The sequence below is a fragment of the Staurois parvus genome, unplaced genomic scaffold, assembly GCF_062004578.1.
Source record: "Staurois parvus isolate SC_StPar_1 unplaced genomic scaffold, SC_StPar_1.0 ptg001299l, whole genome shotgun sequence".
In the NCBI taxonomy this organism is placed as follows: domain Eukaryota; kingdom Metazoa; phylum Chordata; class Amphibia; order Anura; family Ranidae; genus Staurois; species Staurois parvus.
This window is the reverse complement of record NW_028319095.1, coordinates 97,501-113,543: the sequence shown is the minus strand read 5'-3', so window position 1 is coordinate 113,543 and position 16,043 is coordinate 97,501. Positions and strand designations below refer to the sequence as shown.

Sequence of the window (16,043 nt, the reverse complement as noted above, 5' to 3'; positions counted from 1 at the left end):
GGGAGGAATAGTGCCCCATCATTGGTGTCAGTGGGAGGAATAGCGCCCCATCATTGGTGTCAGTGGGAGGAATAGCGCCCCATCATTGGTGTCAGTGGGAGGAATAGCGCCCCATCATTGGTGTCAGTGGGGGGAGTAGTGCCCCATCATTGGTATCAGTGGGAGGAATAGTGCCCCATCATTGGTGTCAGTGGGAGGAATAGTGCCCCATCATTGGTATCAGTGGGGGGAATAGTGCCCCATCATTGGTGTCAGTGGGAGGAATAGCGCCCCATCATTGGTGTCAGTGGGGGGAATAGCGTCCCATCATTGGTGTCAGTGGGAGGAATAGCGCCCCATCATTGGTGTCAGTGGGAGGAATGGAGTCCCATCATTGGTGTCAGTGGGAGGAATAGTGCCCCATCATTGGTGTCAGTGGGAGGAATAGTGCCCCATCATTGGTGTCAGTGGGAGGAATAGTGCCCCATCATTGGTATCAGTGGGAGGAATAGTGCCCCATCATTGGTGTCAGTGGGAGGAATAGCGCCCCATCATTGGTGTCAGTGGGGGGAATAGTGCCCCATCATTGGTGTCAGTGGGAGGAATAGTGCTCCATCATTGGTATCAGTGGGAGGAATAGTTCCCCATCATTGGTGTCAGTGGGGGGAATAGTGCCCCTTCATTGGTGTCAGTGGGGGGAATAGCGCCCCATCATTGGTGTCAGTGGGAGGAATAGCGCCCCATCATTGGTATCAGTGGGGGGAATAGTGTCCCATCATTGGTATCAGTGGGAGGAATAGTGTCCCATCATTGGTGTCAGTGGGAGGAATAGTGCCCCATCATTGGTATCAGTGTGGGGAATAGCGTCCCATCATTGGTGTCAGTGGGAGGAATAGCGCCCCATCATTGGTGTCAGTGGGAGGAATAGTGCCCCATCATTGGTATCAGTGGGAGGAATGGAGTCCCATCATTGGTGTCAGTGGGGGGAATAGTGCCCCATCATTGGTATCAGTGGGAGGAATAGTGCCCCATCATTGGTGTCAGTGGGAGGAATAGTGCCCCATCATTGGTGTCAGTGGGAGGAATAGTGCTCCATCATTGGTATCAGTGGGAGGAATAGCGCCCCATCATTGGTGTCAGTGGCAGGAATAGCGCCCCATCATTGGTGTCAGTGGGAGGAATAGTGCACCATCATTGGTAGTCAGTGGGAGGAATAGTGCACCATCATTGGTGTCAGTGGGAGGAATAGTGCCCCATCATTGGTGTCAGTGGGAGGAATAGCGCCCCTTCATTGGTGTCAGTGGGAGGAATAGTGTCCCATCATTGGTGTCAGTGGGAGGAATAGTGCCCCATCATTGGTGTCAGTGGGAGGAATAGTGTCCCATCATTGGTGTCAGTGGAGGAATAGTGCCCCATCATTGGTATCAGTGGGAGGAATGGAGTCCCATCATTGGTGTCAGTGGGGGGAATAGTGCCCCATCATTGGTATCAGTGGGAGGAATAGTGCCCCATCATTGGTGTCAGTGGGAGGAATAGTGCTCCATCATTGGTATCAGTGGGAGGAATAGCGCCCCATCATTGGTGTCAGTGGCAGGAATAGCGCCCCATCATTGGTGTCAGTGGGAGGAATAGCGCCCCTTCATTGGTGTCAGTGGGAGGAATAGTGTCCCATCATTGGTGTCAGTGGGAGGAATAGTGCCCCATCATTGGTGTCAGTGGGAGGAATAGTGCCCCATCATTGGTGTCAGTGGGAGGAATAGTGCCCCATCATTGGTGTCAGTGGGAGGAATAGTGCCCCATTATTGGTATCAGTGGGAGGAATAGTGCCCCATCATTGGTGTCAGTGGGGGGGGTAATAGCGCCCCATCATTAGTGTCAGTGGGGGGGGGTAATAGCGCCCCATCATTGGTGTCAGTGGGGGGGGGGGTAATAGCGCCCCATCGTTGGTGTCAGTGTATACATTTCTTTCCTGAAAATTTTCAAAAATGAGAGTTTCTGTTCTGTAGAACCAATGAAAATCCTGGAGGTTCCTCTGACACAAGGGGGGAGTATTGGTTCCATACTTGGCCCATATGTGGGGTACTTGAAATTCGTAGTGAGAGGATGGAGTGGGGGAGGGGAAGATGTCTCCAGGGTTGGGGTTACCTCTGTGTGGGGGACACTCTTGAACCCTCGGTGCCCATAGGCCATAAATGAGTTCATCATGGTGTTCGTGCCAAAGAAATAGAAGGAAGTGCGATTGCCAACGTCCTTTTCGAAGCCCGCTGTAATGGCGCCGTTCACCCTGCAGGTAACAGACATGTCATTGGTTAGAAGCAGAACCTGTACAGCCAATCATTATCCCTCTACAGACCCGTCCAGAATGTACAAATCGGGGATCCTAGGTTGGCATATAATGCCGCCCAACTGCATCAACGTGATCCCTTTCTGGGAGGTCGGATACAGTGAATGCGGGGTCCGGGGAGAGAGGATATAGTGAATGCGGGGTCCGGGGGGAGCGGATACAGTGAATGTGGAGTCCGGGGAGAGCGGATATAGTGAATGCGGGGTCCGGGGAGAGCGGATATAGTAAATGCGGGGTCCGGGGAGAGCGGATACAGGGAATGGGGGGTCCGGGGAAAGCGGATATAGGGAATGCGGGGTCCGGGGAGAGCGGATATAGTGAATGCGGGGTCCGGGGAGAGCGGATATAGTGAATGCGGGGTCCGGGGAGAGCGGATATAGTGAATGCGGGGTCCGGGGAGAGCGGATATACGGAATGCGGGGTCCGGGGAGAGCGGATATACGGAATGCGGGGTCCGGGGAGAGGGATATAGTGAATGCGGGGTCCGGGGAGAGCGGATATAGTGAATGCGGGGTCCGGGGAGAGCGGATATAGGGAATGCGGGGTCCGGGGAGAGCGGATATAGTGAATGCGGGGTCCGGGGAGAGCGGATATAGTGAATGCGGGGTCCGGGGAGAGCGGATACAGTGAATGCGGGGTCCGGGGAGAGCGGATATAGTGAATGCGGGGTCCGGGGAGAGCGGATATAGTGAATGCGGGGTCCGGGGAGAGCGGATACAGTGAATGCGGGGTCCGGGGAGAGCGGATACAGTGAATGCGGGGTCCGGGGAGATCATATATAGTGAATGCGGGGTCCGGGGAGAGCGGATATAGTGAATGCGGGGTCCGGGGGGAGCGGATACAGTGAATGCGGGGTCCGGGGAGAGCGGATATAGTGAATGCGGGGTCCAGGGGGAGCGGATATAGTGAATGCGGGGTCCGGGGAGAAGGATATAGTGAATGCGGGGTCTGGGGAGAGCGGATATAGTGAATGCGGGGTCCGGGGAGAGCGGATACAGTGAATGCGGGGTCCGGGGAGAGCGGATATAGTGAATGCGGGGTCCGGGGAGAGCGGATATAGTGAATGCGGGGTCCGGGGAGAGCGGATACAGTGAATGCGGGGTCCGGGGAGAGCGGATATAGTGAATGCGGGGTCCGGGGAGAGCGGATATAGTGAATGCGGGGTCCGGGGAGAGCGGATATAGTGAATGCGGGGTCCGGGGAGAGCGGATATAGTGAATGCCGGGTCCTGGGAGAGCGGATATAGTGAATGCGGGGTCCGGGGAGAGCGGATATAGGGAATGCGGGGTCCGGGGAGAGCGGATACGGTGAATGCGGGGTCCGGGGAGAGCGGATATAGTGAATGCGGGGTCCGGGGAGAGCGGATACAGTGAATGCGGGGTCCGGGGAGAGCGGATATAGTGAATGTGTGTTCCGGGGAGAGCGGATATAGTGAATGCGGGGTCCGGGGAGAGCGGATATAGTGAATGCGGGGTCCAGGGGGAGTGGATATAGTGAATGCGGGGTCCGGGGAGAGGGGATATAGGGAATGCGGGGTCCGGGGAGAGCGGATATAGTGAATGCGGGGTCCGGGGAGAGCGGATATAATGAATGCGGGGTCCGGGGGGAGCGGATATAGTGAATGCGGGGTCCGGGGAGAGGGGATATAGGGAATGCGGGGTCCGGGGAGAGCGGATATAGTGAATGCGGGGTCCGGGGAGAGCGGATATAGTGAATGCGGGGTCCGGGGAGAGCGGATACAGTGAATGCGGGGTCCGGGGAGAGCGGATATAGTGAATGCGGGGTCCGGGGAGAGCGGATATAGTGAATGCGGGGTCCGGGGAGAGCGGATATAGTGAATGCGTGGTCCGGGGAGAGCGGATATAGTGAATGCGGGGTCCGGGGAGAGCGGATATAGTGAATGCGGGGTCCGGGGAGAGCGGATATAGTGAATGCGGGGTCCGGGGGGAGCGGATATAGTGAATGCGGGGTCCGGGGGGAGCGGATATAGTGAATGCGGGGTCCGGGGGGAGCGGATATAGTGAATGCGGGGTCCGGGGGGAGCGGATATAGTGAATGCGGGGTCCGGGGAGAGCGGATATAGTGAATGCGGGGTCCGGGGGGAGGGGATACAGTGAATGCGGGGTCCAGGGAGAGCGGATATAGTGAATGCGGGGTCCGGGGGGAGGGGATACAGTGAATGCGGGGTCCGGGGGGAGGGATACAGTGAATGCGGGGTCCGGGGGGAGGGGATACAGTAAAGTCAATTCATTCCAATATTAAATGTTGAAAGTGAAATCTTTGAAGCGACATTCAAACGTTCTATAAATCTTCTTAAGACTTTTCCTGGGAATTTGGAATTCTCTCCATCTCTGGCTGGATATAGGCAGCAGCCAGGCGGATGGGACCCGGGATTTCATGGACCCCCCTCCCCCGGGGGGAGGTGACATCGATAAGAATCCAAGTTGGGTTTCTTCTGGATTTAGGGCCCTTTTTCTACCCCAAAGTGGAAGTTCATCGGCTTCTGATATCTCATTCTTCTCGGAGACACAAATGAACAGACGTTGCTGCCGTAGATTGCATTGAAGCTGCACGACAGAACATTTGGGGGGTTTTTTCGGAATCGTTCGTTCAGTTAATAACTTCGTCTCATCGTATTCGTTATGTCAGAATGATTCATTTTCGGAATTCATTTTGTAAATTTGTTATTTTATAATTGATTTGAAATTCAGATTTTGAAAGCTGGTTATAGCCGTTCTATTCCAATCTATTCCATTCCGTTCTGTTTATTGGATTCTGTTCTATTCTATTCGCAGCCTAAGTCGGAATCGTCACATTTCACTGCTACACCTGACTGTATTAATATGTTTCCAATTCAAATTCATTTTCAAATTTCAAAGTCCTTTTCGAATTCAAATAACTCATTTCATTAGAATTTGTTTCGCCTTCGTTGAAGTTCGTTACTATTTTGAGTCGGAAATTCAGATAAATCCGAATCTCCGAATAACAAAATTATCTTCCTAGTTTTGACTTAAAATGTCTAGTTTGTGTCTCTGTTCTGCCCAACCAGACCGCAGCAGAGGTGTCACTCCTCCGTTTCTGGGCCAATCGTTTGTTTTTCAGTATGGTGGATCCATCAAGGAAGGGTGACACCGCTGAGCTTTGTCATGGTGTCCGGGTGCTGCAGATTCCGGTCGTTGCTGCAGATTCCGGTCGTTGCTGCAGATTCCGGTGGTTGCTGCAGATTCCGGTCCTTTCTGTCGTTGCTGCAGATTCCGGCCGTTGCTGCAGATTCCGGCCGTTGCTGCAGATTCCGGCCGTTGCTGCAGATTCCGTTCGTTGCTGCAGATTCCGGCCGTTGCTGCAGATTCTGGTTGTTGTTGCAGATTCCAGTTGTTGCTGCAGATTCCAGTCCTTGCTGCAGATTCCGGTCCTTGCTGCAGATTCCAGTCCTTTCTGTCATTGCTGCAGATTCCGGTCGTTGCTGCAGATTCCGGTCGTTGCTGCAGATTCCGGCCGTTGCTGCAGATTGCGGTCGTTGCTGCAGATTGCGGTCATTTCTGCACATTCCGGTCGTTGCTGCAGATTCCGGTCGTTGCTGCAGATTCCGGTCGTAGCTGCAGATTCTGGTCGTTGCTGCAGATTCCGGTCCTTGCTGCAGATTCCGGTCCTTGCTGCACATTGCGGTCGTTGCTGCAGATTCCAGACGTTGCTGCACATTCCGGTCGTTGCTGCAGATTCCGGTCCTTGCTGCAGATTCCGGTCCTTGCTGCACATTCCGGTCGTTGATGCACATTCCGGTCGTTGCTGCAGATTCCAGTCATTGCTGCAGTTTCCGGACATTGCTGCAGATTCCGGACGTTGCTGTAGATTCCGGTCGTTGCTGCAGATTCCGGTCGTTGCTGCAGATTCCGGTCGTTGCTGCAGATTGCGGTCATTGCTGCAGATTCCGGTCGTAGCTGCAGATTGCGGCCGTTGCTGCAGATTGCGGTCATTGCTGCAGAATCCGGTCGTTGCTGCAGATTCCGGTCCTTGCTGCAGATTGCGGTCGTTGCTGCAGAATCCGGTCGTTGCTGCAGATTCCGGTCCTTGCTGCAGATTCCGGTCCTTGCTGCAGATTGCGGTCGTTGCTGCAGATTGCGGTCGTTGCTGCAGATCCCGGTCCTTGCTGCAGATTCCGGTCGTAGCTGCAGATTCCGGTCCTTGCTGCACATTGCGGTCGTTGCTGCAGATTCCGGTCGTTGCTGCAGATTCCGGACGTTGCTGCAGATTCCGGTCGTTGCTGCAGATTGCGGTCCTTGCTGCACATTCCGGTCGTTGCTGCAGATTGCGGTCGTTGCTGCAGATTCCGGACGTTGCTGCACATTCCGGTCGTTGCTGCAGATTCCGTTCGTTGCTGCAGATTCCGGTGGTTGCCGCAGATTCCGGTCCGTGCTGCAGATTCCGGTCCTTGCTGCAGATTCTGGACGTTGCTGCAGATTCCGGTCCTTGCTGCAGATTCCGGTCCTTGCTGCACATTCCGGTCGTTGATGCACATTCCGGTCGTTGCTGCAGATTCCAGTCATTGCTGCAGTTTCCGGACATTGCTGCAGATTCCGGACGTTGCTGTAGATTCCGGTCGTTGCTGCAGATTCCGGTCGTTGCTGCAGATTCCGGTCGTTGCTGCAGATTGCGGTCATTGCTGCAGATTCCGGTCGTAGCTGCAGATTGCGGCCGTTGCTGCAGATTGCGGTCATTGCTGCAGAATCCGGTCGTTGCTGCAGATTCCGGTCCTTGCTGCAGATTGCGGTCGTTGCTGCAGAATCCGGTCGTTGCTGCAGATTCCGGTCCTTGCTGCAGATTCCGGTCCTTGCTGCAGATTGCGGTCGTTGCTGCAGATTGCGGTCGTTGCTGCAGATCCCGGTCCTTGCTGCAGATTCCGGTCGTAGCTGCAGATTCCGGTCCTTGCTGCACATTGCGGTCGTTGCTGCAGATTCCGGTCGTTGCTGCAGATTCCGGACGTTGCTGCAGATTCCGGTCGTTGCTGCAGATTGCGGTCCTTGCTGCACATTCCGGTCGTTGCTGCAGATTGCGGTCGTTGCTGCAGATTCCGGACGTTGCTGCACATTCCGGTCGTTGCTGCAGATTCCGTTCGTTGCTGCAGATTCCGGTGGTTGCCGCAGATTCCGGTCCGTGCTGCAGATTCCGGTCCTTGCTGCAGATTCTGGACGTTGCTGCAGATTCCGGTCGTTGCTGCAGATTCCGGTCGTTGCTTCAGATTGCGGTCGTTGCTGCAGATCCCGGTCCTTGCTGCAGATTCCGGTCGTAGCTGCAGATTCCGGTCGTAGCTGCAGATTCCGGTCCTTGCTGCAGATTCTGGACGTTGCTGCAGATTCCGGTCGTTGCTGCAGATTCCGGTCGTTGCTTCAGATTGCGGTCGTTGCTTCAGATTGCGGTCGTTGCTGCAGATCCCGGTCCTTGCTGCAGATTCCGGTCGTAGCTGCAGATTCCGGTCCTTGCTGCACATTGCGGTCGTTGCTGCAGATTCCGGACGTTGCTGCACATTCCGGTTGTTGCTGCAGATTCCGGTCCTTGCTGCAGATTCCGTACGTTGCTGCAGATTCCGGTCGTTGCTGCAGATTCCGGACGTTGCTGCAGATTCCGGTCGTCGCTGCAGATTCCGGTCGTCGCTGCAGATTTCGGACGTTGCTGCAGATTCCGGACGTTGCTGCACATTCCGGTCGTTGCTGCACATTCCGGTCGTTGCTGCACATTCCGGACGTTGCTGCAGATTCCGATCGTTGCTGCACATTCCGGACGTCGCTGCAGATTCCGGTCCTTGCTGCAGATTCCGGACGTCGCTGCAGATTCCGGTTGTTGCTGCACATTCCGGTCGTTGCTGCAGATTCCGGTTGTTGCTGCACATTCCGGTCGTTGCTGCATTCTCCGAGAGATCTAATGAAAGCAGCATGTGACTCGATGTATCACCGACCACAAAGCTGAAATGTTCCTTTGGCTGAGGTTCGGCTTTTCTTGCGTTCCACTTCTAGACCCGAGGAAACTTCTCACAGCTCCCATCTCTTCCATAGGAGGCCCGAGGTCTGGGAGACGTTCACATTTCCTATTTTATTTTCTCCTCAACAAAAGCGTTTCTGAGTTTAGTTTTCTTGGATAGGACAGAGAAGGAACAGATCCATCAGAATTGTATTTTTTGCTGTCTACATTCTATTTGGGAGATTTCCCTTCAATTCTCTCTGGAGACACAACGAGAAGTGAGAATCTCCTCCTAGCCGTCTACCTGGAACAGAGTTCCCTTTGTCCCAGTTCCAGCAATCAGGGCTGGTCTGACCCAGCGGATAGGGTGGAGAGGGTGCAGCTGGGGCGGGAGTTTCTCCTCTCTCTACTCTCCAGCTGTCTCCCGCCATATTGATGTCACAATACACAATGGACCCACCGACTGTTTCCACCCCCAGATCTGCTGTCCGTATGACGGTTGTCTCTCCTAGCAGATGTTCCTGATAAGCAAAGGGCAGCTGTTTTATGGGTGCCAAGCCCAGGAATTACACCCACAGAGTCCATATTATAACTTATTCTGTTTGAATTGGAACTCTAATCAAACAAAGACGAGTTTACGTTTATTTCCTTCGCGGTTTTTATTGTTCAGATATATTATTGCATTTGTATGCGTTGTGCCGGAAATGTGACCTAAGTGCGTTCATAAACTCACAGGACAAAATTTCACTTTGGATGACATATACCCAGGGGCGGACTGATCGGTGCTGCCCGAGGGCCCGGGGTCGGTAGGGGGCCCCATGAGTTGTCAGTCCGCCCCTGGGTATATCTTCGTTCTGTGATGGAAGAATGCATTTCTGTTCTCATTATTTTCATGAAATTCTGGTTCTGCTTCCCTCTTGGACACCATTGATGACGACATCCCATTGTATTGCATTCACTGGTGGTTGGATGGAAACCGATCTCTCCCTCTCGAAGGCTGAGACAAAATTTGGCAAGTCACATCCAAATGCTCCGAATGCAAAGTGCTCCGGTATTTTACTCCGGCCAGAGAAGCCAAGTGTATCCCAAATTACCCCATTCTTGTTCAGTGGGGGAGATGAAGGGGACATGCTCCATGTATGGTGGACTTGTCCGAAAGTGCGCCATCTATGGGTAAGTCTCCACCAGCCTCTCTCAACCTTTGCAGTACGGAGGAACCTCTAAAATAACTTTCCAGTCTCGGGGAACCCCCCCCTAAAATTACTATACTGTATCTACAACTCCTGATACATTAGTGTGATGCGGCTGCTGTAGATTTTCCAGCACACTTTACGAGAACCTAGGGTAATGCATGGGCAGCACAGTGGCTAAATGGTCAGCACTTCCACCTGGCAGTACTCGGGTCGTTGGTTCAAATCCCAGCCATGGCACCTCCTGCCTGGAGTTTGCATGTTCTCCCTGTGCCTGCGTGGGTTTCCTCCGGTTACTCTGGTTTCCTCCCACACTCCAAAGACATGATGGTAGGTTAATAGGGCCAATTTAGACAGGAGCCAAGTATGTGTGTGTATGAATGTGAGTTAGGGACCTTAGATTGTACGCCCCTTGAGGGTTAGGGACTGATGTGAATGTACAATATATATGTAAATTGAGGCGCTATATAAGTACCTGAAATAAATAAATGGTCATTCAGAAGAATGCTTCTTACACTGGTGGTCATTGGGAAGAATTACCCCCTTATCTGAGAGGCAGAATTGCTCATTGCTCAAGGAACCCCTAGAAACCTCCTGGAGGAACCCCTAGAAACCTCCTGGAGGAACCCCTAGAACCCTCCTGGAGGAACCCCTAGAAACCTCCTGGAGGAACCCTGGCTGACAAGCCCTGGTCTACACAACATGATCAACTCATTCATACACATTAACATTTGTAAGGCTCCATGGGAAGCTCTTCTCCACGGACCAATCAGCAGAGAATCCTCTTATTACACATATTTTTATGGCCTTTAACCATTGCTTGTGCATGGAAGTCTCCATCTCTTAATTTTGAGGAAGTTGAATCTAAAATCCAGGACATTTGTTATTGAAGAACTGACCTCTATCCTGGAGGATAAAAACGATAAACGTCTGCTATGCCAACCCCTGACTGGAGTACTTACCTCTAACAATTAAATTCGCACGTCACATTTTTGCATCGGTGGATCCCTCATCCTTATGACAAATGTTCCCCCATCTTATGTCCTGATGGTTTGGACACTGGGTATGAGACATGATCTCCTCAGTGGAGTCACAGAAATCAAACCTAACCCAAGTCCCCACAATTGTATATTGTCAGGCATTTGACTTTTGATAGGATTTAGAAAATGTAAAATACACGAGAAATATATTATGACTATAAAAGGTAGACTGCGGCTTTCACAGAAATACCTGAAGACGTAATCATGGCTGTCAATCTCTTTGCCCACTCTAGATCCATTCAGGATTCCACCATTGCCTACCACGGCACAACGAATACAGGGGGAAGTCCCCTTCCAGGTGTCGAACATATAACCATTGCCCGTGGAGTTCATCAAGTTGAGCGTTTCGTTCAGAACTGCAAAGATACAGTAACATGAGATGTCAAGGTAAAAACAAACATGCTTCTTACTACAGATATAGTCATGATCAGCAGGATGTCCAGGATGAAGTCAACTCTTCAGACTCACCAAGACTAATCTCCCACTTCATGAAATGTTTTTTTTTCCCCGAGGTTGTTTTAGTTGGATGAACTTGTGATATGAGCTAAGGCTGGACAGCTGGTCCACTGCCAAATGACCTTTGATTGCCTTCAAACTCTATCCACAAAAATATGCCCTATGACCAAAGGCTTGTGGACCCCTGTCCACCTGGAAACCTATATGATATCTTTGGACCTCCCATTCCAAAACCATGGACATGAATATAAGGTTGCTTCCTCTTCATGGATAGAAAAGCCTCCACTCTTCTAGGAACAATTTCCACAAGATTTTGGAGGATGTCTGTGGGCATTTGTGCACATTTGTGAGGTCAGATACTGATGTTGGATGAGAAGACCTGGTTCACAACTGGCCATCCAATTCATCCCAAAGGTGTTCAGTAAGGTTGAGGTTCTGTTCAAGACACTCGAGTTCCTCATGACCTCACACCTATGAACACCTTTGGGCTAAGAAGACCTCATCCGAAAGACGTTTGGAAGGGTTAAGGGCAGGTACTGATATCGGATGTTGGATAAAAGGGCCTTATATTAAAAGTAGAGTTGAGGTCAGGGCTCTGTACAGGACTCCAAACTGGTCATCCATGTCTTGATGGCGCTGTTGTTGTACACAGGGGACAGACATGGGGTAACCAAACTGTTACAACAGGGGACAGACATGGGGTAACCAAACTGTTACAACAGGGGACAGACATGGGGTAACCAAACTGTTACAACAGGGGACAGACATGGGGGAACCAAACTGTTACAACAGGGGACAGTCATGGGGTAACCAAACTGTTACAACAGGGGACAGACATGGGGTAACCAAACTGTTACAACAGGGGACAGACATGGGGGAACCAAACTGTTACAACAGGGGACAGACATGGGGTAACCAAACTGTTACAACAGGGGACAGACATGGGGTAACCAAACTGTTACAACAGGGGACAGTCATGGGGTAACCAAACTGTTACAACAGGGGACAGACATGGGGTAACCAAACTGTTACAACAGGGGACAGTCATGGGGTAACCAAACTGTTACAACAGGGGACAGACATGGGGTAACCAAACTGTTACAACAGGGGACAGACATGGGGTAACCAAACTGTTACAACAGGGGACAGACATGGGGTAACCAAACTGTTACAACAGGGGACAGACATGGGGTAACCAAACTGTTACAACAGGGGACAGACATGGAGTAACCAAACTGTTACAACAGGGGACAGACATGGAGTAACCAAACTGTTACAACAGGGGACAGACATGGAGTAACCAAACTGTTACAACAGGGGACAGACATGGGGTAACCAAACTGTTACAACAGGGGACAGTCATGGGGTAACCAAACTGTTACAACAGGGGACAGACATGGGGTAACCAAACTGTTACAACAGGGGACAGTCATGGGGTAACCAAACTGTTACAACAGGGGACAGACATGGGGTAACCAAACTGTTACAACAGGGGACAGACATGGGGTAACCAAACTGTTACAACAGGGGACAGATATGGGGTAACCAAACTGTTACAACAGGGGACAGACATGGGGTAACCAAACTGTTACAACAGGGGACAGATATGGGGTAACCAAACTGTTACAACAGGGGACAGACATGGGGTAACCAAACTGTTACAACAGGGGACAGACATGGGGTAACCAAACTGTTACAACAGGGGACAGACATGGGGTAACCAAACTGTTACAACAGGGGACAGACATGGGGTAACCAAACTGTTACAACAAGGTTGGAAGGGCACAATTGTCTACAATGTCTTTGTATAATGTAGCACCCTTCATTAGAGACTTCATAATTTGTGGGAGTGTCTACATACTCTTGAATATATAGGTAGATATGATGGTCAGGTGACTACAAACATTGGACCTGCCTGATGTGGTTTGAGCATCTTCCACAGGTTCTTCATTCTCCACTGGAGCTCTGAGAGGAGGCCCTGAGCAAATCAGTGCTGGCCAATCTCTCCCCACAGGCCTGGAAGCCCATGGATTCTGAGGCCATTGTCAAAGAAGTCTTGACTAATCTGATGGCCATCTCAATAGGGTCTCCTGGATCACAAATCTTGGTAAACAGCTGAATCATCTTTCAGACTTATATGAAAACGATGAATAAATTGCACATCCGAGGGCCAGTCTCGGATTGTCCGTCACTTACTCTGCCATGTGACGCCCATCCAACCCTGGGCTCCATCATATTTCCGAAGTCTTTCATATTCGGACTCCTGAGCATGTTTCTTCCACTGCAGCACCGGCACCGTCTCCAAAAATAGTTTCTTTAATTTCTCTGCCTTCTGGAACTTGTCTCTGGTGCGGTTCGGACATTTCTGTAGGAAACAGGCAACAAGAATATGTTAAAGTTTTGTCGAGTTTTTGAAGAACTAACAATACTGAGATGTATGAGGTGGAGATGCTGCCTTCAGGAGGTGCAAGCCCCAAGTCTATGTACCCCAGTACCCTGGAGACTACGTATTGGGGCTAAATGGGAAGGGCGGGGCTATTTTAAAGTGGGTTGGGCTTTTTAGTCATCACAGTCTTATAATATTACCTGAGTATTACCTTTGCTGAGAAAAAGGTATTTATCGTACAGCTGAAAAGTTCGATGCAATTAACCTGAAGTCGCTGCTGGAGACCTCCATTGCTCTGCAGGCTTCTGATGGAAAGCCGGTCTAACGAGGGAGGAATTTTGTAGTTCTGGCTCCCCGTATCTGAGGGCCGTTGTCATGGTGGCAAGGAAGCAAATTATTTTTAGAAGTTCAAGAAATGTATTTAGTTGCCGCAAGAATTTTATATAAAGTTTGATTTTTAATGGCACCAAATTACACGATGATTTGGGGTTGATTTACTAAAACTGGAGAGCGCAAAATCAGGGGCAGCTTGGCAGCCAATCCGCTTCTAACTTCTGCTTGTTCAAACAGGCTTTGGTGATAAAACCTGAAAGCTGATTGGTTCCCATACAGAGCGGCACCTGATCTTACACTCAAGTGTTAGTAAATCGCCTCCTTTGTGTAACAATTGCATGTTAGATTACCTGGGCAGCACAGTGGCTCAGTGGTTAGTACTCCCGCCTGGCAGTACTCGGGTCGTCGGTTCGAATCCCAACCACGGCACCACCTGCCTGGAGTTTGCATGTTCTCCCTGTGCCTGCGTGGGTTTCCTCTGGGTACTCCGGTTTCCTCCCACACTCCAAAGACATGCTGGGAGGATAATTGGCTCCTGTCTAAATTGTCCCTAGTATGTGTATGTATGATGGGAGTTAGGGGCCTTAGATTGTATGCTCCTCGGGGGCGGGGCCTGATGTGAATGTACAATATATATGTAAAGCGCTGTGCAAATTGACGGCGCTATATAAGTACCTGAAATAAATAAATACCTGTTGACTGAGCTATTCTCCTTTTGTTACCCATAAAGATGGATGTTATTGTGTGTAATACTACGGGGGGGATTTACTAAAACTGGAGCACTCCGGTGCCGCTGTGCATGGGAGCCAATCAGCTTCTACCTTCAGCTTGTTCAATGAAGCTTTGGCAATAAAACCTGGAAGCTGATTGGTTCCTCTGCAGACTTGCCCCAGATTCTGCCTCCCCAGCAATGAGTTTACCTGCAATGTATACACATCATAGACAGTTGACTTTCGGGAATTCTGGCAGTACTCTGGTATGGTTTGCATTACGTGGTCTGCAATGCGGCTCCCCAGGGATGACGAGATGCTGGGCTACAACTTGCTGCATGTCTTGTACCCCAAAAACCACAGAGCAGCAGACGTTAAGCATGGATGCCTCGTTTACTGCCTGAGATTGGGCTGCCCACTAGAGGGAGCCTCTATGGAGTATGAAAACCTGTTACAATGTAATGTACACTCTATACAACGTGACATATAAACGGCTTACAAATGTCTCCGCGTGTGTACGCCCCCCCCGAAAATACTCTCTGCTTGCAGTAAATCATTGATTTCCTTTTCCTATGGAAACTTCGGGGAAAACGGCGCTTTTAATGCACCGAAGGACAAAACCTTTCGCAACAAAGGCCACGCCTAGAAGTCATCTGTGACTGAGTATATACGGCGTATACCAGCAAGCCATTGAATGGAGGTGACACCGCTGGGACTTTCTATGTCATTGTGGGCAGACAAACGTTTACTGGTCCATACAGAGGCCGTGTCCTCGGTCCGTATTTACAAAGCTTTCTTCAAAGGTTCAGTCAGACGGGGTAGATGAGAGCGTATGTGTGAGATATATATTTACGTTTATAGATAGAGAGATATATATATATATATACAGTGGGGCAAAAAAGTATTTAGTCCCCCCCAATTGTACAAGTTCTCCCACTTACAGAGATGAGAGAGGCCTGTAATTGGCATCATAGGGAGACCTCAACTATGAGAGACAAAATGAGAAAACAAATCCAGACAATCTCATTGGCTGATCTGGAAAGAATTTATTTGCAAATTATGGTGGAAAATAAGTATTTGGTGAATATGAAAAGTTCATGTCAATACTTTGTTATATATCCTTTGTTGGCAATGACAGAGGTCAGACGTTTCCTGGAAGTCCTCACAAGGTTCGCACACACTGCTGCTGGTATGTTGGCCCATCCTCCATGCAGATCTCCTCCTCCATGCAGATCTCCTCCTCCATGCAGATCTCCTCCTCCATGCAGATCCCCTCTAGAGCAGTGATGTTTTGGGGCTGTCGCTGGGCAACACGGACTTTCAACTCCCTCCAAAGGTTTTCTATGGGGTTGAGATCTGGAGACTGGCTAGGCCACTCCAGGACCTTGAAATGCTTCTTACGAAGCCACTCCTTCGTTGCCCGGGCGGTATGTTTGGGATCATTGTCATGTTGGAAGACCCAGCCACGTTTCATCTTCAATGCCCTTGCTGATGGAAGGAGGTTTGCACTCAAAATCTCACGATACATGGCCCCATTCATTCTGTCCTGTACATGGATCAGTCGTCCTGGTCCCTTTGTGGAGAAACAGCCCCAAAGCATGATGTTGCCACCCCCATGCTTCACAGTAGGTATGGTGTTCTTTGGATGCAACT

The 16,043-nt window shown here is 50.7% G+C and overlaps 1 protein-coding gene across 1 annotated transcript in view; it reads right to left on the bottom strand.

Moving 5' to 3' along the window:
* Positions 1-16,043, bottom strand: part of LOC149437383 (alpha-N-acetylgalactosaminide alpha-2,6-sialyltransferase 2-like) — a 65,997-nt gene that overhangs the window by 18,934 nt on the left and 31,020 nt on the right. Inside the window, exons 3-5 of the mRNA XM_089660973.1 lie at positions 13,158-13,326; positions 10,696-10,861; positions 2,125-2,263 (exon numbers count right to left, since the gene is read on the bottom strand). Coding sequence (XP_089517099.1) covers positions 2,125-2,263; positions 10,696-10,861; positions 13,158-13,326 — 474 coding nt within the window. The remainder of the gene's footprint in view (positions 1-2,124; positions 2,264-10,695; positions 10,862-13,157; positions 13,327-16,043) is intronic.